This window comes from Sphaerodactylus townsendi, linkage group LG10, assembly GCF_021028975.2.
Source record: "Sphaerodactylus townsendi isolate TG3544 linkage group LG10, MPM_Stown_v2.3, whole genome shotgun sequence".
Taxonomy (NCBI): Eukaryota; Metazoa; Chordata; class Lepidosauria; order Squamata; family Sphaerodactylidae; genus Sphaerodactylus; species Sphaerodactylus townsendi.
The window spans coordinates 50,635,550-50,663,111 of record NC_059434.1 but is presented as its reverse complement, the minus strand read 5'-3'; the positions used below and the strand labels follow the sequence as shown (position 1 = coordinate 50,663,111).

Below are 27,562 nucleotides of genomic sequence, written 5' to 3'. Positions count from 1 at the left end.
TTTCCTACAGCCAGCACTGTCAAAAGCAAAAGACTGTGAAACCTGCACATAACCAGTTCATACAGCATGAATATTTACAAAATTATAAGGAACTTCTATCTAAATTTTCTCTTAATATTCAAATAATCTAAATTCTGACTATTTGTATAAACATAAAAACACACTGGGATTAATGTAAAATGAAATGAAAACTTTTTAAAATATTAGTTTTAGTGTTTTCAAATTAGATAATTTCTAGAACAGAGTTCAGATGCAGATAGGTAGTACAGATGTAATAAATACTTCTCATTACAATGATTCGTCCACTAATGCACTGTTATGTTCTGTCAGTGGGTATACACATGGGTTTAAGATAGAACTAGAGATATTATGCAGAGACAGAAATAAGTATGTGTCCACAACAGTATGGTTAAGTCCAATATACCTTGGGGATATCTGTTCCTATATGAACCTCCACATTCCATCACATGCATCATGCTGCAACCAGGTATGGACTGCAATTTTATTACGCCAGTTACTTGGATATGGTACAAAACCACAAGAGCTCTGGAATTACTTTCCCAAAACTGAACTATTTCTAATTACCCCCGCCCCAATTGTAACATACCAGATTCAAGTCATCACTTTTGGAAAGAAGCTTAACATACGCGCCACCACAATCAATGCCATTTTGAAAATTGACTTCGTACCTGCACAAAAAAAGACACAAAAAAGACACTCTTGTGGAGAAAAATGCTGATTAAATATTCACTCAGCTATTTGGTTACACTTTGCCCACTGTGTGTTTCCTCCCCACTTTGTCCTATGTATGACCCAAAGAATAATTTGTTTAGTCTGATTTATAAATGTTATTATAATTAGACAGTTAAAAGCATTCAGGTGTTACACACAGCTTTGTGAAAGCTGGCTCAAATGCAGTATCAAAAGTATGAAAATATACTTACTGAATTATCAGTGGCTTACTATCAAAAATAAATGGTTGTGTTAACATAGCTGATATGGCATGATGCTTTGCTACTGATTTTAATACCAATCCTCTGTCACCAGGCACCATATTCTCCTTTAATGGCTCTATTTCCCATCTTCCTAAAACAGAAATGTGAAATGAAATCAGTTATGATACAGTAAGAAATAGTCCAACTATTTTCAGTGGATGTACAAAATGCTTAAACCTCTAGATCCTATAGTTTTCCAGATCACATGTGAATAAGGGCCACAGAAAATTCTTTAAAAATTAAGTATATCCACCAATAAAACTCTTTATTACAAAGATAATTTATCCAAATAGCAAATAATTCTTCACATACCAAAAAAATGCTTTAATTAAAGCCAAACACAATGAAAGGGAGAAGGCGGGAGTCATTCAGGAATTCTACTACGTTTCCTAACCACATGCATGTAAACATACACAGTTCTAACAAGCCTCTCTCTATTGCTGGCTGATCACTCCAAATAAGAGAACATTATCACCCTATTTCAGTCACCTTGTGAAACTTTCATTAAAGTTAAGCGCATAAAAACAAAACATTAACCTTCCTATATGCAGTACTTTTCTTTTCAAGTCTAACTGTACTATCAATAAGCTCTTCATTAATACTGATTGAAAATACTGAACAATTATTGAAGATGTACAAGCTAAGATTCTCATACACTACACCAAGTTCAGCTAAAACAAAGGTTGGACAAAATGCATGTCATCGTTTTAAGAATACAGGAGGCAATGGTGGAAATTGGATATAATGAGCAGAACCTTATTTCTGTTAGAAGAAAGGGACTTTACGCTGTTTCCTGCCTCATCCTACAGAGGGGGTTTTTACTAGCGAGCTAGTGGCTAGATAGGGACTTAGGAATTTGTCACCTTTACTCTATCATGCTGAGTCTATCCCTTTGATGTAGACTGATACTCTTAGGGACTTCCTCCCTTGCTTCCGCCTTCTTCTCAAAACCCTCTCCATTACTCTTACCTTCACCATGCCCAGGGAGAGGATGTGTCTCCTACGCATCCGCCTCCATCCAGCTAGATTAGATTAGATAGTGAACCTATCTCTCCACCAGAATGGAGTTCACTAATAAATACTCTTTTTATTAGATTAGAAACTACAAATGACTCTGACTTTCTTTTGTGTCTGAAGTTCTCTCTAGCAAGCTCAACCACGTGTTTGTGCTCAGGTAAGCTTCCCTGTGTTTAGCCTCTGTGCCACTCTGCTACTTTTCAAGGGATACACACGCACCAGGTGTGGATCTCCCAACAATTTCTCTGTTCTTCTATTTGATAATCTATACCCCCCCCCCCCCAAATTTTTATCTACAGTTTGACACCAAGGTCATGGCAGGTTTGATCATTTTCTCAGTCTCTACAGATGTTAAACTGCTGGCAGAGAAGAAGGTTGGAAATATCTTTCAGTTTCTGTTCTTTCTCTATTGCAAATACTTAGCCTGGGCATGGCCAGAGGCTGAGGTTTTGGCCCTGGATCTTGCAGACTATGACTCTGAATGAGCTGGTCAAATAAATTCAGGAAAAGCCCAGGAGTTTCTTGTGTTTAAACGTATTTTTGGGCAAACGCGTACTTGCCGGAGGGACATACGGGGACAAATGTCCCCGGGTGCAGGCCATTTAATCACGGGGGTGGAAAATCACTCCCCCACACACACACCCCTCCACCAGGGCCTTACCTGCGCCTCTGCCACCGTGTAGGTCTGCCTGCGGGTCAGGGCCGGCACATCGCCTTTGTGGGCCAGCTGCAGCTCGCCCAGGGGCTCCCTGGTGCCGGCTCCATCTTACTGCCTGCCTGGTCCCCCTGCAGCCCAGCTCGGCGATGGCAAGCGTGCCTCCCTGCCTTGGCGGCTGCTTCCCGGTAAAGCTCTATGGTCGTCGGTGGGAAGGAGGTGATGGCAGCAGCCGCCAGGCAGACAGCAGGGGGGCAGATGAGCGCAGCGACAGATATCTGGAGGGGAGGCACGGCTGCTTGACTGTGACCACAAACAGCGCTAGTGAAAGCTCTGCCACCTGGCTCCACTTGCACTCTCCCCGACTTCCTGCCGTCAGTGTGGACATGTAGCAACCCGGCTCAAACCCCGATCGCCTGGTCCCACCTTGCCTCTCCACAGAGCGGGTCCTCTTCAAACCACCAGCCAGGCACGCCTGGCACAGCAGGGGGCGGTCCTTTTGCTGCACCTCTTCCCAGACACACCGCCAGGCAGTTGGCCCCCAGTCCAGCCTGCTAACTTGCCAGGCAATCTGGGGAAATAGGCTGTCAGGACAACCCCCATGGCTGACAGGGAGGCTGTAAATGGGGCCAGGCAGGGGGGTGGTGGAAAAACCAGGTCTTGTCTCAGGCTCCATGGGGGGGTGGGGCGGAAAACTCTGGTCTTGCACTGGGTACCATTTTCTGCTGATACGCCACTGATTTTAGGCAAGTTACTTAGTTCCTAGCAGGGAGAGGAATATAAATATCTAAACAGGTTAACAAGCATAACTAAGAAACCATGTTATCACCAAGCACAATCATTGTGAATAATCACAATGAATACTTCTCAGATGTCACAATGTGACAAGGTATTTAACTCATTGTTCACAATTTTCCCCTCCTCTGTTTAAAAATATATAGTTAATTTAAACTCATTTCACTGCTTCTGATGAAATGGGCTCAAGTCCATGAAAGTTGTCTTAAATACAATAGCGACTGTTTCCCCTTTGACTTTATGGACTATAATACCATAATTTCTATATAGGAAAGTATGGAAGAGAATATCCTTGTTTTCAAAGCAGAAATGTGATGTCCAGCTACCCAAGAGAATGTTTAATGTATTTGAACACAAGGGTTCACTCCACAAAGTCTTGTCCTGAGACACTCTCACTTACCAGAAAACAGTTTGACTTACCATCATATTTAGCAATATCTTCATCTGTATCCTCTTTTTTAGTCTGAGATAAAACCCACCTGTTAAGATAATTCAAATGTTCAAATCATTATCCTTTGACAAATCATTACCCTAAAAAAATCAGATATTAAAACTGAAAAAAAGATTTTACAAACATACTTCATACCAATTATAAAATAAAACAGGAATTTATTAAGACTATCAGATTATTCCAAGTGATACGCTAAACCTGGTATTGATTTTACTGGCCAATGCTAAATTTACTGTCCAAACAGAATGAAAACAATTTAAATCAAATATCAAAAATGTACTCAACACTTTATATCACATCTATATTTCTCTAATGAACTATTTGAGAAGTGACAGGAATATACCCTGCGAATGTGCAGCTATGTTCTTACCGCTGTACCTGCAGTGCCTGAGAAGCTGCTACTTTGCAAAAAATGGCTCTCCTGGGCATTACTTCCTTTCTGGAACCTGAACCTGGAGTGGGCAATAGATTATCGGGGCGGGGGGGCGCTAAAAAATAAAAATAAACTGGCGGCATCTAAGGAATATTGTAGGATTGTCCACATTCCTTTCCCTAAGTGCCTGCCTATCACAACATACATATTTGCCACAGAGGGTTCTAATCCCTATCTGTGGAGATTATAGAAGCGTGGCAGTTCCATAGTTCCTTTTGGGCATGCAACTATGTTCCATAAAAGGGCTGCATTGCCTTTGTTCTTTTCTGCTCTTTGGCAGGGACAGGGTAACATCACAGAAGAATACCAGTACTAAAGTGCATAGATTGGTTGGTTTCATACAGAAGCAGCTGTAGTTTATTGCTCCATGGTAGATGTGGTTGTGTCATGTGGATTACTGTGTAGTAGCTGAACTTTCAGTTCTGAGCTAGGTTGTTTTGAGCATTTCTTTTTCTTGGCTGACAGAATACAAAATATTGACTAGTTACATTGGTGCCAATTACTGGCATACAGGCCTTAGCACTACACTGAAAGGTGCACTGTAAGTATATTCCCAGCCATGCAGATTACTTAATACAGTACTGTGGATTATATCCAAATATTTTACTCTGTATGTTATTAGTATTATATTTTTGGAGCTCTTGTTTATTTGTAATACTGGAAACCTACTGACAGTAAACAAAACAAAAATAACATTGGCAACTAGGTAATTGCCCCTTGGTTGCTAATAGCACAGAAATTACTTTGTAAAGCAAAAAGGTACTCAACCAAGAATATTACTAACCCTAAAATATTTGCCTGATAGTGTTTCAGTATTTTCTTTATTAAAATAATACCTATAACATATTTCATTATTGTAACTGTTTATTTACTATCTTTCTCAGGAGCTCAATTTAACACACTTCCAGCAGCCCTGCTTAATGGGAGATTTCAGCAATGACCTATGGAGGCATGTTTATGTCCTTGTGATGCAAATGCAAGTGAGATGATGACCCATATTCTATTAGAAGAAGAGGGTTTTTTTACACTGTTTTTCCCTTCTGTAAGGAGACTCAAGGCGGCTTACAAATTCTTTCCTCTTCCTCTCCCCACCACAGACACTTTGTGAGGTAGGTGGGGCTAAAAGAATTCCGAAGAACTGTGACTAACCCAAGGTCACCCAGAAGGCTTCATGTGTAGGAGAAGGGAAACAAATCCAGTTCACCAGATAAGAGTCTGCCACTCATGTGGAGGAGTGGGGAGTCAAACTCATTCTCCAGAGAAGAGTCTACTGCTCTTAACCACTACACCACACTGGCTCTTGGTGGATTTTACATTGATGTTAGACATCACTTAATCTTGCCCCTGCTGACTATATCTTTTGGATACTATGGTTATTCTAGTCACCCTAGTGACTTACTGATCAAGTTTTTATTTGAAGTTAAAGAATTCACCATTTCATATGTAGTATTGAACTTTTGTGAAACTGTTAGAAGAATATGGAAATCATTGGTGTCCTGTAAAATTTCTTGTTAACATTATTGTTGTGCTTGGTTTTTAATCTTTTTGCTGGTCTATGGCTGAATTTAATAACGTGAATAAATTATTTCATAGCCTTCACTAGCTGTTCCTGAGGTAGCTCAGATTGCTATTTTCAGTGTTTGGCACACACAAAGCTAGCTGCTGTTCACAGATCCAACACAGGCTCATAACACTCTTCAGACATTTTACATTCAGAAATATTCCAAAGGTGTATTGCTAGTAGGTCAGATATTAAATGAATGACCACAGGGATTTGCCCCCCCTTCCCAACTCTTAATGATTAGTTCTACTCCTTTTTATCGAAGAAAAGCTAATACTTCATTTTTTAAAAAACAAATTTGAGTCTCTTCCATGAGGTTTAACTGTACATCTATTTTAATACAATTCTTCTTGAGAATTATCTAAAGTAATAACTGAGATCAGGATAGCCCAGACTAATCCAATCTTGTAGGACCTTGGAAGCTAAGCAAGATGGACCCTGGCTAGTATTTGGATGGGAAACATGCAATTTGGAGGCAGGAAATTTTAAGCCACCTCTGAATGCCTTATTCCTTGAAAACCCTAGAGGGTCACCATATGTCAGCTGTAATTTAACGGCACCCATCCTCCCTGAAAAAACCGTGTGAGCTCTTCATTGAGAAAAACATTTTCATTATTTAATGTTTCCCTAACAGAAAAAAGTAACTTATTTACAAAAACATTCATCCAAACTAAATTCAGTGAAGTTACACATCCTGTCAATTTTACCCAGAAAGGATTCCATCATCAAAGGTTTCAGTAAAATATACTTCTCCAGTAGGCATCGGGGTTTTGTATACAACCTAATAAATTGACAAAAACATAATTGGAAGAATTGTTACATTTTCCTATAACATATTCCAAAGACAAAACTCAATAAACGGTAAACATTTGTGATCTTGCTGCCTCAACTACAAAAAATAAACGTCTGAGGGTTAAATGAGTACAAACCAAGCAGCTAGTATATCCAGGTTGAAAATGCACTGAAGCCATCATGAAATTTTAGAATAGGACCTATGGACATATATGCTTTATATGCCTTGAGTAATGCAGTAACTTAGCTTTAAATTACAATGTACAAAGGGGTGTTTATAAATCCAAAAACCAAACAGTAGGCCTAATTGTATTTCTATGCAAGTCCCGAATATTCCTTTGCTTATTCCTTCATGTGCTTCCTCAGTCTTTTACTCTCTTTTAATAAACCAATTAATTTGTTTGAGTTAAAGCTACGGCATCTGTCTTCCTAACTAGTCCAGTCTTTTCTAGGCAATATATTTGAGGCAATATAAAAACCTCATTTTCAGCCTCAATAGTCAAAGCAAAAATAAACCTCAAAATAATCATATGCCTGTATCAACATGACTTATTCCTCCCAGACCTTACAAACAGTACTCATCAATTCTATAACCCCAGCTGTGAAACATTCTGCTAGTGTTTTCACCTGGACAAAAGCCAGTAACCCACCAGGTGAGTGGCCAACTAAACAACAATGCACAATCCTAATACTAGGTTGTATCATTCCTAGCCAATACTGATGAGCAGAATTCTCAAGCTAGAAAAATAGAGTGCAAGAAAAGCTAGAGACTTCCCTCTTTCTCTTGCTTTCTTGTAGTCACAGAGCCTATATTTAGCTCTCTGTTTGGTTTTTGATTTCTGATGGATATACTGTGGTTGCAGAAATATATGGTACTGAGCTGGATGGCATAATAGTCCTTGCAGCAGTATTACATGCCGGTATATGACATCATCATTAAACAAGTAGGATTATGCCAATCACAAGAAAATATAAACATTCAGTCGAGCAATTAAATAATTATATAGTAAAAGAACTGATGTAATAGAATAGACATGGTTTCTCAGCAAGAGTGGATATCCTTACGAATGTCTGCCATAATTGCATCACGTGTCAGAATCACCCAACCACATAATGAGAAGTCCTTTTAAGACTTATACCAAAAGTTACTTGGCAGTTACTTTAAAAAACCTACCCAGTTCTCATAGAAGATGGATTCACAGAAACTGCTTGTTACTATGTTATTAAAATTTTCAGTACAATCCAGATGCTTCAAAAATTTAAATAAATAGCTTTGTACATCTCAAATGCACAGAATCAGTTTTGTGTATTTGACAATCCTAACAGTAGGATTAATTAGATACATTCATGGTCAAGTCTCTTTACAACATTTCAAAATGTGGCATATAAAAAGATATAACCTCACCTCCAGAGTTGGTGCACCTTTATCAACATTAGCGTTTTCTGAATTCTTGTCAAAATCTTCCACTTCAACTTCTGAAGCTTGAGATTCTGCACCTACTGCACTGAACAGCAAGACACTGAAGCACAGCCAATCCCACTGGAATTGCATACCAGGCACCTATAAAATAAGATTATTCCAGACACATGGTGTCAATATTACCTGTGCTATCTATGAACTCCACTAACATGGAGAGAGAGAGCATGCATATGTACTGACAATTGTGAAGGGGAAATAAAATCTAACAACCAACCCCCAAACCAGAAACAAAGAAAAAAGTTGAGGGGAAAATGAGCAAAACCAGATACATTTTTAATTTTTAGACACAAACTCACCACAAAATGCCATGAACATTTAAAATATATAAATATTAAACAAGCATAAAACCCACCAAATTTCAGACAAAAATCAGAAAAAACACGTTTCAACATTATAATTTTATCAGAGAGTTACTATGTCATATCCAGTCTGCATTCAATCAGAGGCTTGCTTGCAGAAACACATCTAGATTAATCTAAAACTTTCTAAGTTTTGAATACATTAAGACTATTCTGAAGTATATTAGTTCATGTTTATATGTTCATTTAATTATTTGTTTTGTTTAAGTTTTTAAGGGTGTATTGATACATGGGTGTATCAATAAAAACTTGGCTTTTCTGGCAAAATAGAGTCTGTCCTCTTTTCTTTCATGTCTTTCCTTAACATCCTTAATATCAAGTATAAAATATCCACAATATCAAGTATAAAAACTCCAAATATGTATCTTTACAAAAGAATAAAACCATGCATCCAATAGAAACAAATCAAATCACAGAAAAGAAAAGAAAACCTAAGGTCTCATGTCTGTACAGCACTGCAATATCTGCATTCTTTTCTAGGAAACCACCTCCAAAATGTCCGTATTTGCCTCTCAACTGCATTATAGAGGGTATGGATAGGGTGGTATACAAAACCAAATAATAAACAAACAAACAAACAAACCGTGTATTAAACAAATAGTGGAGGATTTTTTGTATAAAGGTATCTGTACCAAATACAAAGCAGCATAAAAAACTACCCAGATACTAAGTTTTTAAGAAGATAGACAGGGTTTTCATGGCTTTCACTCAAGGATGGTAAAGCTGATTTACAGCCGAATTCGAGGGGGAATCCACCTATGGTGGCGATGTGGGGCTGCACTGGTAAATTTGCCCTCTCTAGGGCACTTATCCCAATGGAGGGGCAAATCTGCCAGAGGGTGGCCGCCACCGGCCTCCATGGCAGGCAGACATGACACAGAGCACTGCATTGACACTCCTGCACCCCTGCTGTCTTCGCTGGTGTAGCTGGAGTTTTTTAGAGATGTGTTCAGGGGGGTGGAACCAACATTAGTTCACTTCCACCCAGCCTTTGTCTGCCAGAATGCTGATGCCAGGCTCTGAGGCTTACGCCATGCTTTTCAGTAGGGAAGCCCATGTAGCCCAGTGGTGAGCTTTTCAGTAGCAGGGGACTTCTTTGTTTTTTACCCCCCCCCTGCACCACCAAGAAGCCTTCCTGCAGGCAGCGCTGCATCCCCCCACAGGGAACTCTGGAATGGGCTGCTAGAATTTCAGATTTCAAGACCTACTGAAATATGACCATTTTCAAAGCATCTGTTAAAAATCTTTTCCCTACTAGAAGTGACTTTTTAAAAAAAATCTCAACTTTTACAAGTGCATCCTAGATAGCAAAAAATAAAATCCCTCTGGTCAAGTTCAATTTCCTCATATATGATACTAGCGGGGCCCGGCCACGCGTTGCTGTGGCAATTGTCCTTCTCACCACAGTCCGCAACCCACACAGATGTCCATGCAGGTCCAATGGTCCGCAGCATAGCCTTTTGGGGTGGTCAAATGGAATCCCTCTTTCCCTTTTCAATTCACATTGTTACATGGTGGTGTCTTGTTTTTTTAGTATAAGGTAACTCTTCCCATTCCACAACAGAACTGTCCAGAGTGCGAATCCCGCTGTCCATGAGGCTGGTTGACACGCACAGTCCTGGCTTGGGTAAGGCAGAACTGGGGCAAGGAGGCTATCCAGTCAGGCAGCAGAGGCAGGGTGGTGAGGCGCTCAGATCGAGGCCAGCTCCCTGGGTTTTTAACGGGCCATGTGCAAAAGAAGCGGAGCCAGTAGAGTTGATTCGCCCCCACCCTGTTGATTTTCATAGAAGAAAAAGGCAAACTCCAGCTCACTTTTAGTAAAAGAGAGCTGTGGTGAATATGGGTGAGGAAGTGGGTAAGGGGTGGTTGGATGTGAGGGAGGGCAGAGTGAGGTGTGTGAGGATGAGCTGGATGTGTATTGTGTGGTAGCAGTGGGTGAGGCACAGAGAGTGGAAGTTACCTGCGTGTGAGGGGAGGGGACCCCACCTGACGTCTCACACGGCAAAGTGTGTATGTGTTTCACTTCCACTCGTATTACCAGCAGTATTACCTATTTACTGTTTTCACTGCTCATCTCTGCCCATCTGCGCAAACATCCTGAGCCCTCATACCAATCCCTCAGGCCACAGACAGACAGGCTGCATGAACATTCTAAGGGTGACAGTTAAACAGAGGCAGCTTCATGGCCTGGTGTGCAAGGAAAAAGATGTTTTACCTGGCTCAGGTATGGACTTTCGGCGATTTGAAGGTCCCATTACCTGCCCGCAACAGGGAGGGACGTCTTGTGAAAATTTGGGGGCGATCCGTCCAGCCGTTTGGGCGTTAGGGAGTGACTAACAAAGTCACTGTTTGCTTTTTATATGTATAGATGGACAAATTACAGAAATTACAAATGGCTCTAAATGTTTATGACTTCTTCACATGATGTACAAAAGAGCACTACAGGTAGAAAAAAAATCAAATGTATAATTGTAGAATGGGAGAGACTTCTCTTGGCAATAGTATGTGATATGTCCTTTTATGTGATAAAAGGACCTAGGAGTCTTAGTAGGCCATACACTGAATCAGTGTGACGCAGTAGCTAAAAAGGGACATGCAATTTTAAGCTGCATTAACAGGAATATAGTTTCCAGATCACATGAAATGATGGTATTGCTTTACTCTGCTCTGTTAAACCACACTTGTAACACTGCGTTCAATTTTGGGCATTGCAGTTTAAGGAGGATGTCAGTAAGTTGGATGGTGTCCAGACGAGGACAATGATGATAGTGACTAGCCTGGGGACCAAGTTCTATGAGGAAAAGTTGAAGGAGCTGGATATATTTAGCCTGAAGAAGGCTATCATACAGAGGATGGTGCATAGTTGTTTTCTGTTGACCCAGAAGGTTGGACCAGAACCAAATCAAAAGAAATTTTGACTAAGTATCAGGAAGATGAACGATTTCTCAGTGTTAACAGGCTTCCTCAGCAGGTGGTGGGCTCTCCTTTTAAGGTTTTCAAATAGAGGCTAATTGCCATCTAATATGAATGCTGATTCTATGAACTTGAGCAGATCATGAGATAGAGGGCAAAAAGGAATGATTCAGTGCTTGGTTCTCACAGCCGTTTCTCACATGTCCAAGATTATGCCAATCGCCATTGTGAGGTCAGGAAAAATTTTTCCTCAAGGCAAAATTGGTCTGGATCCTGAGGTGTCTTCCAGCTCTATGCTTCTGTGTTTCCTCCGAGATGTTCAGAGAAACATACATACCGTAGTTCATCTCTCCACTTTATCCTCACAACCACCTTTGGTAGCTGTGAAAAGTAACTGTTCTAAGGTCATCCAATAGATTCATGACACTATGCAATTCTGAAGTGAGATCTCACAAATCTTATTCCAGCACTCTAACTACACCAGATTGATTCAGAAAAAAATCCCATTCACATTGAAATAATGTTAATAAAAGAAGGTAACTAGACAATGTGCAAGTCTGGGCCATGTAGAAGCACTAGGATCTGTACATGTACCATATCTCACATTTAGCCAATTCAACATGATTAACTTGCAGCACAACAGCCCTGATAAGTATAACCAGAGACTATAAATATGCAGAATGGAAGTTTTTCCATGCAAAATATCCTCCCCACATCACTGCTGGCAGACAGAATAGGCACAATACTTCTCTTTGCCAAGTGCAGAAACACACTTATGAGCTTATCTGGCCTGTACCATTTCTTAGCCTGGCATACTGTAATTATCTGAAAACATTCCACCCATTTTTGCAGTTATTGTAAATGCATGTATATTCATAGGCAAAAGATTCCTCAGTGCGGAGAAAAGTCTCAGCTTTTGCTTTGGGCTATCATGTGCCTCATGCCACGTATCTTCCAAAACAGCACAGCTCCCATGGGGCCACTGCCCTGCATTAAGCAGACTGGGATGTAGATTTCTTGGAGGCACCTAGTCTCTGGTCAAATGGGACATCATTCCCCTTCAAAAAACACAACACACCTTCATTAACAGCAGCACCTTTACACTGCAATGCTATGAAGAGTTTTGCATCAAAGACCACTGATTTCAGTGACTGAAGTTTGTTTTATTATGGCCAATATATAATTATGATCAAAGAGTTGAATGCAACAGCTAAAATATCTGTAAGTAGTTTCCTTGTTTATTCAAACATTAGTCAGCAAATAATCTCTGCCAAAAGATCAACGCCAGTTATTTGCTAAGATTATTTTGGCAACAATATGACTGGGTGATACAAATTAATCAAAAGGGTAATGTTCATAGCAGTCTTAGGGAACATCTGTACAGTGTTCTACTGCATTTTCATACACATTAAGATCGGAAAAGGTATAATCCCAGGCAGACATCACACCAGCAGCCATGTCCATAACACTCTCCATTTGCCACCTATCCTAAACACACAAGACTATAATTGCAAGGATGATCCTACAGTAAGATTAGGCGAGACAGCTGCTTTAGATGAGTGATTAAAGATCAGGGGCCAATAGATTTGCTCCAGGGGACACATTTGAAATGTTTACTACTCAGACCCAAATGAAGCAAATGGGAAATGTGCAAGACATCCACTTCAACGAGATAAGCTGGACAGCTTCCGACCAGTGCACATTGCTTGTTTTGTTTTTTTGCCTGCGCCTTTGCCTTGGACCAACACTAACTCCAAACACTCGCACAAAATACAAGTTTTCAGTGCTCCCTGCCACCCATATGGAGGTGAGAGGAATCGAATCCAGTTTTCCGGATTAAAGTCTACCGCTCTTAACCACTACACCTCACTGGCTCTCTCCCCACCTGTGATTTTAATAGAAGCCACCGTGACTATACCGTGATACAATTTAGTACAAAAGCACCCTTGGAAACGAACTGACAGTAATCGAAGCCAATCCTGACCCGTCTGGTCAAACGTGCGCGTGGCAGGGAGCGTGGCGAGGTGGAGAGAGCCCTCTCCGTAAACTCAGCTCCGGCACCTGTTGGGAAGATCAATCCAGTTTCGCGGCTGCTTGATGCCAAACAAACGGGCAGAAATGAGGCGATTACCTACAATGAGGCACAACTCCGCGCCCGCTTCAGGCAGGTAATTACCGCGTCTTCTAATCGGTCTGCTTCCGCAGCCGCTGCCGCCGCCGCCGCCTGAGCGGGCGCCCCTGTCCTCTGGGCAGCGCGACTAATTGGTGTTGATCTTGGCGTGCCCCTCCCCGCCCCACGAGAGACAGCTCCCCACGGAGACAGCGCTACCGCCGGGTGGGGGGGGGGGGGGAGAGTCCGCACCGCCCTCTGGCAACCGGGCCCAGTCGCAGAGTGCTTCTCCTACTGCAAGCGCGCGGCCGGGAGTGGAGAAACAAAAACCACGACTGGGGGTAAAGGGGGGGGGGATGAGCGTAGAATCCAGCGCCCGCGCACGGAAGGTTCCAACGCTAACGGCACAGAGTAACGGCTCCCTACGCCGTTAAAGCGAAGGTCGCCGCTCCCGTGCGAGGTAGGGGGCTTCGGGATGGCGACCCCTCTCTCCCCTCTTTTCCTAGGCGGCCTCCTCTGTGCCGCTGTTCAGCTCACCGCAGGTCCCTTTCTTCTTCCCCCTGCCCGCCGCTTCGCGGTCCGGAGTTGCGTACATAACCCCTCGCCCCCGCCGCAGCATTTACCATCTCCGAATCGCAACCCAGTCAGCGTCTCCACAGCAAAATCCCAACCGCTTTCTAGAGCGCATCACCCAAACCACCCGCTGCGCATGCGCTCACGTTCTCCAAACTGCGGGGCGTCGGAGAGCAGGTGCCTCGACGCGCGGCAGGCAACGGTGGCCAATCGCAGCCGGGCGTTGTGCTGGTGAAGGCCAATCACGGCCAACGGTTTATTTCCACTAGCTAACCCAACCCTGGATGGATCCGCTCCTCTTGGAGAACCCGACATGTGTGTGCTCGTCCAATCGGACTCAGCCTTTCTTGTCCTCGGGAAGACTCTGGGCCGATTGACACACGCGATCAGTTTAGAGACCTGTAAGAATGGCTGCGCCGGCATGTGCCCAGCATGGTTTATTCTGTTCCAAGTGGAGCTGCGGTGGTCTCTCTGGATGGCTGTGGCGTTTGTTTATATGCGTATACTATTAGTCAATGATCCTAACGACGTTTTCCTGGAAGTAACCACCTTTGAAAAATCTTCAGTGTGGGATTCCAAATGGACTGCTTTAGGATTGTTGTTTGTTTCACTTAGTTTCACTTGTTTGTTTAGGATTGTGGTTTGTTTCACTTAAATATTATTTATGCGATATTTAGAACTGATTTAAATTTATTATTTGCTGCTATTGCTTTTTGTAATTAAACCTGTAATATGGTCATTTTAAACTAAAAAGGTGTCGTTAAATCCAAAATGATCACTGAACTGATACAGTAGGACTGTGCATGGGATGTAAAGATTATCTCTTTTAGAATTTTCATTTGCGGAACTGTTTATACTTTACCATAATACTGACAAATCCTTTATTTTATTTTTAAAAATAGCTACAAAAATTAAAATGGAATCAAAACAATAGTTACAATTTGTTCTGAAGACTAAGAAATAAAAATGCTAATGTACATATATTATCTAAAAACCAATAAACAATTCCTAATCATTAAAACTATAACAGTTTTAATTAAAATTATAATAACCATAAAATGATGTTTATAATCTAATAAAAAACAAATAACAAATATATAAAATATTTAATTCGGCAAATATGTTGAATAATACTATAATATATGTGCTATAATATAAATACAAATAGTCTACCCAATAGGTTTAAAACACTAAGAACGGTTACTATTATAAATTCTGACATTTTCTCACATAAACATTGAGTTGGCATATTATTTATCTTCTTTCATAATATGATTAAATGTTATCTACTTCCCTTTAATTTATATACATAGTTTCAGCAATAACCTCCCAAAATCAGCATTTTTGAGGGGGGTAATAAATATATAACATTCTTTCCATTTATCTGAAAATTCTTTGTGGTCAACTTAGTCACAAAGTTCATTAATTTTGCCAATACTGCATGTTCCACTAGTTTATTTTCTTAATTCACTCAGCTTGAGCATTCATGGTCTGTCTATTTTGTTGTCAATACTATCCTGGCCACATTTATCAAAACACAGTTATCAAAACTCCTTCCCACTTCTTGTCCTGTTGCATCATTTGTATTGCCTGTCGCCTCCATGTTCCTGCATATCTTTAGATTTAAAAAAATAAATAAATAATCATATCGATAGATCAATAAATCAATAGTAACTAAAAATTTTAAAATTAATAAGATTAGTTGATCAGTCCAAACACCTGGCTTGTCTGTTCATTTGATCAACAAACTGGGACATCTGCAGCCTCATAGTTTTATACACAAGCACTCAGTGATTCCAGATCACACTGGGAAAAGCAAGTTGATGCTTGGGTTTACAGCTCATTGGGAGACAGACAGTCGTGAACCTGGAAAACTTAGCAAATGACGGTTTATGTTGTCCTTTTGTGTTTTTGCGATTTGCATGTTGCCATAAAATTGCTTTTTTGGTCACTAACCAGGGTGAGTTAGTGGTTCTACCCCCATAAAGATGTAGTGCTACATCTTTGCTCATGATTTAGGCCCAAGTAGTGTTCCAGTTCCACAGGAGCCAGGACATTACCTCCTTCCCCCCCAAATCCTCAGTCGTCATCTAAACAATCACTTCACTCACTCAATTTAATTAGAACATACACGTTTGTTTAGGTGGGACAAAAATTATTTTAGAAGTCCTAGAAAGAGTAAATCTGCTTCCCTGCAGACCATTTCGAGATGGATATATAGTTTCTGCAATTCATTTTGTTTATCAGTGCTAAATTTGACTGTCCCCTTTATGTTAAGGCCCATTCTACCAAGGTACAAACCTCTTCAACGACTTTCCTTGCCAGGGTTGATCTTCAGGATACCTGCAAAGTGGCTACCTACTCCACCCGCTTTTCTCTGACACTATTTCATCATCATGGATGCCAGGAGATATGCAGTTGTTACGAGTGGTTTTATAATCATTGTTTTGGTGACAGGCTCACACCTGCCTCCATGGTGAGCTTGCTACTCTTCCATGTAGGACTGCAATGAAGACATAATGCTGAAAATAAAATCCCACTTACCTGTAGCTGTTTTATCAACTGTCTTCTGAGCAGGCACACACCCACCCCTCCTTTTCCCTCTGTGGGCTGCCATCTACTTTATTAGTACTGTACCACAGTGGAAGGGAGGAGCTCTCTCCCTGCCTCCATCATATGATCATTTGGGCGGGAAACCAGCCTGCTTTCAACTGCAGACAAAGGGCAGACAAAGTATTCTAAAGCTTTTAGAAGTCTTCTAGTAAGTTCTCTATAGCTGGTCTGTGCCTCGATGAACAACAGTAAAAAGTAAGCTCAAATTCTTTCTCTCAGAGGTGGTGAGAGCAAAGCACACATGACTTCAGAGATTGCTCGCAGTGATTGTATATATGCATTTTTGCTATATGTTAATATTGTTTCTTGCATTTTGAAATATGGATTGTGCCATACAAGAGCTAGGATTCTAGCATGAATACCCACAAAGCTGCCTCAACTTGCACCACAGGCAGTTCCCATACTGTGTATTTCCTATTGCTGGTATCTATGTGTCCCACAAGTATGCTGAGACAATGCAAACATTTGGAGAGCAAAAGCAAAACAATATGCATGGAATAACTTAAGGTATGAAGCCTTAAATTACTAACAACACAAGACAAGTTGTCTGTTTTCCATCATACAGCTGTCTTTCTGCCAGCAAATGGGTCTTATCACCCTGGGGGGCGGGGGGAGGGATTTAGGGATTTAACACATGTACCTCCATGTTCCTTTCAACAACAAGGCAGAAGCTGGATTGAGTTTTACAGGTTGAATTTTAGAGACAGCTATCAATTGCCTGGGTCTTGAACAAATTTTGGATGCGTTTGCTGTAATTGGGCTGGCATGGGAATAATAACTGTAGAAGAAAATATTGTATTTCTCTCTGCTGTGGTTTGCTTGTATGTATGAAAATTAAGCAACTATTACACCACCAATTTTCAATGTTTTCTCAGCTCTAGGGAAGTAAGAGAGCAACCCTAAGCAGATATTCTTGTTGAGACCAGCTTGCCTCAGAGCTGCTAATCTGCTGCTGCATCTCCTTTCCTGCAAACTGGCACACAGCTTCCTCAGGCATTGCTTCCGGGGATCTGGAGACAAAGGGGGTGAAATAGTGGCAGAATCTCCCCTAGTTTTGTGTCAGGAGACTGGGGAATCTCAGAGCTGAGGCCTAGCTGTGGTTTCCACTCTGTCTGAGCCTCTAGATCTGGTCTACTACTAAAGGTTCTGCCTAAGTCTCTTGGCCAGATCCTGCAGGTACCAACAGAGACTCAAGCTTTGAGCCTGTAGGCATTTCCTGGGACTCTGGGGCCCTCTCCCACATCTGAGTCCTCATCCAATTTCCCAGACAAGCTGGGCTGGACATAACAGCCAGTCAGTGGAGAGGCTGGCTTAGATCAGATTCCATTGACCATGTCTGGGATTTTTCCTCATCTCCATTTGTGAAATCTGGTAACCCCCAGGAAGATAGGTAGATGTTAAGATCTACTGCAAGGAACTCTGTGCATGCAATGAGGAGATTACAACAGTCAGGCAATGTGTACCTGGCTTAGTTAAGCTAACTGTATGGTTTTTATTTGAAAATGTGCATGTTGTGTTGTAGTGTATTATTGTTCCTCTGTATTTTTTTGTTCTATCCTTTTTTAATCTAATTACCTTTCCCCATTTTTTCCTTCATAATAAACTTTCTTTTTTATATAAAGACATTTTCTGGATTTGTTTTACTACAGTATTTTTCTCTTAAATTCTACATACTAGACTGCATGAATGCGACACAGTTTTCCATAAGGTGTTCTCCAGGGTTTGCACTATGTTTTTTCAGTATTGATCTAGTACTGCACTAGAAGGAAACCTTGTTAGCAGGGCAGTCTAGATGTTCTCAGAGAGTCCCTGAGTGGTGACAGCCATTGCCAGGTCCTTTCCAGGGATCACTAAGGGAGTTTCTCAGCAAAGAAAGACACCCTTCCCTGCTTCCTTTCATCACAAATCCTGAACATATCTATTCAGAAATCCCATTTTATTTAATGGGGCTTACTCCCAGGAAAGCGTTTTTAGAATTACATTTATTTTCATTTAAAGGTAAGAATATATTTGTACAGCATGGTGTCTAGAGTGTGAATTAACTGCACTTAGTTTCAAACTCCATTCAAACATGAAGTTTAGTAGATAGCCTTGGGCCAGTCTCTCCCTCATCCTAGCATTTCACACGATTGCTGTGAGGACAAAATGAAAGAAGTGCAGATACTTGTTTACTTTACTTTACAGCCCAAAGAGGACCGAAAGCAGCTTATATTGTTCTTCTCTCCTCCATTTTATTCTCACAAAAGCCCCACGAAGTGGATTAGGGTAAGTCAGAGTATGTGAGTGGCTCAAGGTCACCCAACAAGCTTCCATGGCAGAGTGGGGATTCAAGCATAGGTCGCCCTGACCCCAGTCCCTAACCACTACATCACATTGGCTCTTACAAGGTATACCATTAGAGACACCTAACAAAAAGCTAGATAAATATGTGATCGATTAAATAATGATATACTTTCTCCAACTGAAATGGCACATGACAGCCACGTTTGACAGTATCATGTTGAATATAGTTGGTGATTTTTTGGCGTATTTGTAAAGGTGCATCATTAATTAAGTGGATTGTAAATTAACAGATGATTACATTTATAGGAAGTATTTTTATTTGAAAAGGGCTTGTTGGCAATATATTATAAAATATGTTAAATGTTTAATAAAAGTTGATATTCTATATACACTATGTACATTTCCCCCCTTTCCTACTACATAGTATTAGGAAGATTAGGTTTTAATCTGTTGAACATTTTGTTGCTGCCACTAGATGGCCTTATTTCCATGCAACCTTCAAACTTTTCATCGGCTTGACGAACTTGTCTTTTTCATGTCTTTAAAAATATCTGCGTTAAAAAGAAAAGGGAAGTATTAGTCACTGCTTTGTAATACTAAATGTGCAAAGTTGCTTTACTAAGTTGTCTGTCTTTTGAAATCTTTGCATAAATCATCATTGTTTGATCAAATATATAATAAGGATAGTGGAAGAGCCAATCAGAATCACTGTGGCAAGCTTTACCCCAACTTACTTGCACACACTGGAAATTATGCCTACAGTGCTTATTCTGGTGGCTTTCTTCACACAATCAAGAACCCTGGTCACACAGAGCTGTAAACATGTAATTCTGTGTTACAGGTTCCAATGAATACTCATACATCGGGGTGGAACTCTCTGCCACCATCCTGCTCCCACCAAAGAGTGTTCATTAAATACACTTAGGACATCCGAAACGGGGCTTTTGAAAGTGCTGCTATTACACCTAAATGTGTATGAACAGCGAAGTAAAACAAGGGGGTACATGCTCCTTCCATCTACCTCTGTGCACATTTTAAAAATAAATCAAACAGGAGAATTGGGAGAACTCAAATCTCCCAAGCTGACTGTAAAGTCTATTTTCCTCGGCACATCATTACAGATATCTGTTGTATAAAAATATATATTCTTGCAGCTGACTGTTGAGAGAAGAACATAATCATATCTCCCTATCCCTATACGCTTACCTCACTAAGTAAGGCCCACATTGGAGAACTGGAATGGACAGATAAACGAAGAGCGTGTATTTTTCCTATAGATGGACTGATTTTACCATCTGCAATTCCATTTTCAAAGGCACCTATATGGAAATGAAATTACTGCTGTTGGTACAGGCTGTAAGGATAATCAACCAGGATAATCATGGGTGAAAACTGTACAGTTCAGAGTGTGGAAGAAACTACATCTCCTTTAGCAGATGCCACGCTAAACTGAAGCAGATTATGGGGGGAAACTAAGAGAGTAGTTTGAATCCAACTGACTGTCTCCCCATCTGGAAGAGTTTCCATCCTTGGTTACCTTTTGTTACCTTCCCTTACTACTGCGGCCCAAAATGCAGTGGGGGGGGGGGTGCATTTTGGGCTTCAGCAGGAATGGGAAAGTGAGAAAATCATAGCCAGACACTGGTGCTGATCATATTATTTTAATACTTAAATGCCTACAAAAGTTCACATGCATTATGCAAAATAAAATAATTAATTTTTCCCTCCATACCTCATTGCCCATGTATTAGCCATATATTACTATTTCATTGGTAGTTTTGGAATGGCAGTGCTGAGTGGATTAAGGATCTTTACTCAGACGCGTAACAGCAATGGGGACATCCAGGGTGGCTTGTCCCAGGCACCGCTATTGCTGCCATGTGTCAGGGCCGGGGGAGTTTCGGGGGCGGGCAGGCAGCTCATGCCCTGGGCGCAGTTCCCCCTCCCTTCGTCACTGTCTTTACTATAATGTCTTGTTGTGTAAATATTGTGTGTGCTTTATTTCTGCAAATTAGTGCAAGGTTTTGTACACATGTTTGATAAAGTTTGAAATGCAGGCCTTTAAGGTAAGAAAGGGTGCTGGATGGGTGAGTGAAGTGTGTTAATGACTGACTGGTAGCTGTGCTGTAGAAGGAGGAGTTGACTGGTATGTTAAGGTGGGCGTTGTATGAGGAAGAAGAGAATTAAGAGTGAAGTGTTGTAGACTGAGAGAAGTCTGAGTTCCTTGTTTGGAAGGTGGCAAATGGTCTGTGTGACTAGCTCTCTTAAAGGAACTTTAAAAGAACAAAAGAAAAGACAATGTATATCCTTCTTGCATTCTGAAAGCTAGCAGTTTAAATGAAACCATTATGCTTTTGAACCACCCTAAATTATTAAGTTTCTATGCATGTAAATAAACTTTATTACTATTTTTGAAAGTACAGGTAGTCCCCTGTGCAAGCACCGGGTTGATACAGACCCATGGAGTGACATCACATCACCATGTTTGCTAGGCAGTCTGCTTATGGGGTTGGTGCTGTTGCCTTCCCAGTCATCTACACTTCACCCACAGCAAGCTGGGTACTCATTTTAACAACCTGTTTTATTCAGAAGAAGGGATCTCCTTTTCTTTCATAAGTGCCCCCCTCCCATGTGCCCCATGTTATTCTACTAAAGGTAATTAAGTCACCCGGTCTTTGGGTTAAATGAGCCGGTCTAAGGCCTTTGGTAGCAGTGAATATCATTTGGGAAAGCTAAGGAAGTACAGGAGGCAGCAAAATATAGACCTTTTCAGAGTATTAAAGAGAGGGGTCATTATAGATGTTACAGACCAACAGTCTCATAAAGGAGGAAAAGTGCAACATTATCTCTTCAAACAAATGAATATTATAAAAATAACATTCATGGCATCATGAACTGTATTTAAAATGTCCATTGATACACTGCATTACTTTAGCAAACTGACTTATTAACAAATAACAGTTGCTAAAATATCAGCTTTTCTGAAATTTAGTCGAATGTATTATAGACCAATGTGCATGTATCTTAGAAATAACATTTTTACCTATTTGTAAATATCCATCTTGTGTTCTTTTAAAATTTTGCATGTTGTCTTTTGCAAGTTGTAAATTTGTTTTCTGTAACAAAACAAAGCAAACATCTCAGCTGCTTTTTAGACAGGAAACATTATCTTCCAAATGCTCCTTTTACAAACCTTCCAAGTCAATAGTCTTACAATGTGATGGCATCTGTATCTGTCCCCCCAGATAATGGGAATCAAGCATGTCAGAATTTTCATAGGCTTGCCCTAAAAACTGCCTGTTTATTTAATTAGCAAATTTACTTCTTGCATTCATTATCATGGCCCCAAAGGCAGCTTCCATGCAATATTTTAAAAAAATAAAATAACCAAAAAAGGGGGGGAACCCGCAAATATCCGCTTGAACAATGACTGGGTCAAAGCCAAAGACCATAAACTATAAAAACTATATCTGAAGAAGTGAGCTGTGATTCATGAAAGCTCATAGCCCTGCCAAAAGTTTTGTTAGCCTTCATGGTGCTACTGGACTCTTGTTCTTTTCTATGCTACAGACAAACACAGCTACTCATCGTGATCTATAAACCATTAGTTAAAGAAGGGGACCTGCGAGGACTTGCAGGAGTTCCATTCCCCACCATTCTGGACTCCTCTTGCTCTAGCATTGCACTCTCTCAACTCTGGTTCCACTTTCCTCCACCCATTCACCCACTTGCGCTAATCTTTGGTGTATTTATCATATGCATTACAATGGAACAGTCTCTTCCTCCATCTGATATTTGTGTTTGCTGGTTTAGTCTCATGGGCAGGAGTCCCTGCTCCTTAGCTCTGTTTGTTAGTTAATATTGTAGCCTGTATGAACTCCCTTGTCCATAAATCAGTTGTTCCTGTATCACCTTGCTAATAAATGGATGTTGTGTTGTGTCTAACAGCAGGAACTTGTATTCTATTCCTGATTTCCAAGCAACGAGGAACATCACACAATCTTCCTACTTCTCTGTCCCCACACCCCTGCTACCTGTCTACTTATTTTCCGCCCTCAAGGTGCTTGTCTGGCCTTTCTGAATGCCCATCTCCTCACCTGCCTGCTGGTTCAGTCTTCCCTTTATCCAATATCCAGTCACATCTCTGCCTCCTGGTCTTTCTGGTGACTTGCCCACTCAGTCAGCAACCTTCTCTGTTTCCCTTCACCTGGCTGCTAACCTGCCTGCCTTGTCATTTATTCATTTTATTTATTTATTAAGTTTATATACCACCTCTCCCTATACATGCTCAGGGCAGTTTCCAACATTTCAACCAAATCCATATAGTTTAAATATAATTTTAACTACAAATTTAACTTACAACAATTAAAACCCATAGCGGATTAAAACTTAATCCAACCATTTCATTCCAGAGCTCTCCTTAGGGCTTAATAGAGGGCTAGACTCATGTGGCAACTGCCACAAACCCAGAGTGGAAGCCAACTAAATTCAGCTGTACTCCTGGGAATGTCTCTGGCATGGGGCCCGCAATCCCAGTGTGGAAGCCAATTAAGGTCGGCTCCACCCCTGGGAATTCCTCCACCATGGGGCTGGCGGCAGCATGGGAGCACTGACCCAGTGCTGGTCGCTGCATTTGGATATCCTGGAGAGCTGCAGTGGCCATCCACCAGTATGATTGCCCCTCCACAAAGGTAAGTGCCCTGGAGAGAGCAAATTCATCGGCATAGGCCTGCACCACTTCCCCAAGACGATTTACATCCCCCCACACATATACTCAGATTGGGCTGTACACATCAGGTAATTATCAATCCATGACTGAGGAATTAAAAAAAATTGTGCAAAAGTAAGCCATGCCTTTGAACAGTACAGAACATGATATCCAGCATATGATTTGTGTGCTTGTGGACTAAGATGGTTACCTCATTGATCATTTCCAAAACTAGATTTTATATTAATTGGAAGCAACTGTGCATAAGCAATTAATATATTTGAACATTTTGTGGTTCTTGTTTGCAGCCCACTACATCCTTTTTGTTATGATGTTTGTCTTTGCAAATGGGATTGAGGGTATGGTAATAGATAATCAAGAAGAGTGACACTGCTTGTGCACCATCAGTCCTGGAAGCCTGATGCAAGCTATGGTTTTAAACAATTCAGCTGAAATCACTGCTCTGCCACAGGTTGGGCCAATAAAGTGAATGTTGCCACGATGTGCTCAAGTCAGATTGAAGGCAGAGAACCAGCTGGATAATAAAGGATAGGACTTTCTTATCTCTGATCAGAATTTTGAAGAAGTATTCAAAATTATTTTACATGTTAGGACTACTGCCCAGGAAAGTTATGGAAACCACAATCACTCTTCCTAACTTTATAAATAAAAAATGAAACTGATTATGTTACTGTGAGAGTTGAAATACTTACATCAGCAGGAAGAACTTCGACAGTAGTATTAACTAGCTTGTCTCCAGGATGTTCCATATTTCCACTTCTAAAGAAGTATCTGGAAAACACATTATTTCAGTACAACCTCTTGTACAACCGCATACTTAGCTTGTTAGCTTCTATGATAACTTTCATATTCAGTGCTCTCTTTGCATATTTAGAGTTGGAAAAGGCATAAGTAGCCCAAGAGTCAAACTAGACAGTAGACAGTATGTACAACTGTCCAGTTATTTTGAAAACATATCTGTATAAATTATTTAAACGAAACATTTTCATTGGATTGTTAGATTCATAAATTAAAGGAAACTTTCTTCCATCATTTACTTACCTTTCAATTTTCAGCGGTTGAAAAAAGCTGAATAGTATGTAATCTCCAGCCACAGGAGCAAAAGCCCAGAAACATTCCGCTCCTTTATAAGCCTTTTCTAATGTAAAGTGCTGAAATACTTTTAAACTTGTACTGACTTTTGCAGAAGGGTTGTCATGTGCTTTAAATAACCGGCTTTTGCCAAAGTCTTTATCCTGTTGGACATAAATGTAAATTATTCATATGCAAAGTGACTGTAAAAGGGTTGGTCAGAGAAACTATAATCTGCGTGCTCAAAATGTGACAGAGGCTGAAGTTGTGAATAAGATGTCACTGAATGATCTTCAGAATCCTTCAGTATGAACCATTTCAGCCATTACGTTTCACCATGCATATCCACCTCATACATGCAATTCCTATTTTGTTCAAAAGGGCAAAACACACATTTTCAGCTTCACTAAATGTAAACCAATACTTTGGAAAATTAGGTACCAAATTTAAAATATACACAAAAGACACACAATGCCGCTGCTAGACAAAACCGTGATTGCACATATTAGGAGGACCATGTGTAGCATGTTCCTGCCATACATGCAGTGAAATGTAATTATTATAATATATCCATTTCCAAACAGGGTCATACAATGTAAATTAATAGATCTACAAAATAGAGCTAGGAACTGATAGAGGGGATTTCACTCTTAATCTGAAAGAGGTCCCAGGTTTGCGTAAAAATCTGAAAAGAATGTCCACTGAGATCTTGGTTGCCAATATGAAGATTGCTAGGCAACCACAACATCATTGCTGAGCTTTCCAAGCATTGGTTACCAGTGGCGTATCTACCTAGGGAAAAAGGGGTACCCCTTGTCCCTGGGTGCCACTCTTCTGGTCACATGGGGGGTGCAAAATTGGCCCCCCATGTGACCAGGAAGTCCTGCTGCCTCGTCCTTTTCACGTGCCTTGACCCCATCCATGTGTCACCGACATGGGCAGGGTCAGGGTGCTTGAAAACCACGAGGCAGCAGGAAGTCCTGGTCACGTGGGCACCCTCAACCTCGCCCATGTTGCCATGGACTCCCAGCTGGCAGCCTGCAGTCTCTTCTGACCTCCCCTCTGGGCAGGCCAGAAGAGACTACAGTCCCCAGCCTCGGAGATCTGCTTTTTAAGCACTGAGGCTGGCAGTGGAGTTTGGGGAGCAGGAAGTCCCATCCCTTCCTGCTCCCCAAGCCCCACCCCTGGCCTCAGTGCTTATAAAAACAGGTTTTTGAGGCTGGGAACTGCAGTCTCTTCTGGCCTGCCCAGAGGAGAGGTCAGAAGGGACTGCTGGCTGCCGGCTGGGAACCCAGCCGGCAGGGGGAGACTACGGAGGGGGTTGGGCACCCTAGCCCTTTTCATGTCCATGGTAACATGGGCGGGGTTGAGGGCACCCGGCAGATAAATAGTAGATAGGTAGGTAGATAGATAGATAGATATCTTGCTCGCACAATTTCTGGTGATGGATTTAGAAAAAGGAGACCAAAAAAATCTTACTTTCAAATTCTGTATTTTTCCAGCTAAAGATGAATGAAGGCCCACATGCTGAAAGAGTGATGGCTTATAACTGATACGCAGGTAGGCCTTTTGCCTTTCACAGTGTTTCTGGAAGGGAAACCATTTTACATTATAAAAAAGAAGGAACAAGTAGGGATATGCAATAGTGGGGAATCCCTTCCCCCTTTTAGCTGGGGCTCTCTCCCCCTCACCATTGCTGCTACACTGCGGCTCCCAGGTGGCAATATTGCTGCAACTATTGCTGCTGAGACCAGTTCCCCATCTCTCCTGCTGGCAGCAGCAAGCCCAAAGTGAATCCCAGTCTTCTACAGTTGGGTCAGCTGTGACTACTGCCCCCTGACACATCACCTTTGCTGCCCACAAGCCTGCCACAGCTCGTACCTACCCCACTGTCGCAGCCATCCCCAATGGACCAGCACAGCTCCCTGCCCCCCACCGTCACCAGAGGAGTTGGGTTCATCATCTGAGCATGCACAGACAACAATTTTGTTTGGGGAACTTTTAAACCCCAATGTACTTTTAAACATCTTCAGATTTTTCTGCAGTGCTTGGGAGTCCCCCAAGTTTGCACAACTATCTATTTTTAGTCAGTGTGGGTCCTATCTGTGGATTTAAGTATCCACAGATTGGCCCATACTTGACTGTTAGAATATAAGACAGAAAGCCATAGTAAGTTTCAGTTTCTCAGAATATTTATGACTTTGGTGTTGCTAAACCTGTTAAGTTGCAAGTGAGCAAACCGACTATGTTGTATTATAAACAGCTGTGGCCCAAACTGACTGAACTGGTGTAATTTTACCAAACAAACAGTTGCTCAGAGACATTAATACAATATAGTTATTAGGTTCAACATGGAAGGGGAAAGACTAGTACAGGCCAGCCACAAAAACATGTTGTGGCTCTTGCTCAGGATAGGGAGATCTCAAAGGAAAGGAAACTAAGAACTGTCACAGCAGCATTTTGACAGCAACCTCAAGGAGCAATGAGGGGTGAGGAAATAATAACAGAACTGCATTTGAACTCAGAATAAGACAGCCATAGGTTTTGTCCTGTTTTTTTCACTTTTGTAAGAAGGCGAAGGGGCCTCTTTTGACCCAAAAAGATTATGCCAGGGACCATGGGACCAGCATAGACAAAAAGTCATACAGGACAGAGTGTGCTGTGAAGAGAGGCACTGTATTGGATCACCCCATTCTTATTCTTATGACAATGGAAAAGATGCTACATTTCAA

At 41.3% G+C, this 27,562-nt stretch overlaps 2 protein-coding genes across 4 annotated transcripts in view; both read right to left on the bottom strand.

Annotated features, from left to right (window-relative positions):
* Positions 1 to 14,316, bottom strand: part of CLGN (calmegin) — a 38,291-nt gene extending 23,975 nt beyond the window's left edge. Inside the window, exons 1-6 of one of the 2 annotated variants that reach the window (XM_048509043.1) lie at positions 14,185 to 14,316; positions 8,105 to 8,260; positions 6,615 to 6,688; positions 3,883 to 3,941; positions 945 to 1,086; positions 608 to 689 (exon numbers count right to left, since the gene is read on the bottom strand). In XM_048509043.1, the coding sequence (XP_048365000.1) occupies positions 608 to 689; positions 945 to 1,086; positions 3,883 to 3,941; positions 6,615 to 6,688; positions 8,105 to 8,260; positions 14,185 to 14,187 (516 nt within the window). In that variant the 5' untranslated portion in view covers positions 14,188 to 14,316. Of the gene's footprint in view, positions 1 to 607; positions 690 to 944; positions 1,087 to 3,882; positions 3,942 to 6,614; positions 6,689 to 8,104; positions 8,261 to 14,098; positions 14,120 to 14,184 lie in introns of those variants that run through there. The other variant, XM_048509044.1, reaches the window with a different exon arrangement.
* A 5,013-nt stretch (positions 14,317 to 19,329) lies between these two features.
* The window catches only part of MGAT4D (MGAT4 family member D), a 44,754-nt gene continuing 36,521 nt past the window's right edge, over positions 19,330 to 27,562 (bottom strand). The window contains exons 10-15 of one of the 2 annotated variants that reach the window (XM_048509045.1): positions 26,310 to 26,417; positions 24,801 to 24,994; positions 24,452 to 24,530; positions 22,074 to 22,146; positions 20,237 to 20,349; positions 19,330 to 19,581 (exon numbers count right to left, since the gene is read on the bottom strand). In XM_048509045.1, coding sequence (XP_048365002.1) covers positions 19,564 to 19,581; positions 20,237 to 20,349; positions 22,074 to 22,146; positions 24,452 to 24,530; positions 24,801 to 24,994; positions 26,310 to 26,417 — 585 coding nt within the window. In that variant the 3' untranslated portion in view covers positions 19,330 to 19,563. The remainder of the gene's footprint in view (positions 19,582 to 20,236; positions 20,350 to 22,073; positions 22,147 to 24,451; positions 24,531 to 24,800; positions 24,995 to 26,309; positions 26,418 to 27,562) is intronic. The other variant, XM_048509046.1, reaches the window with a different exon arrangement.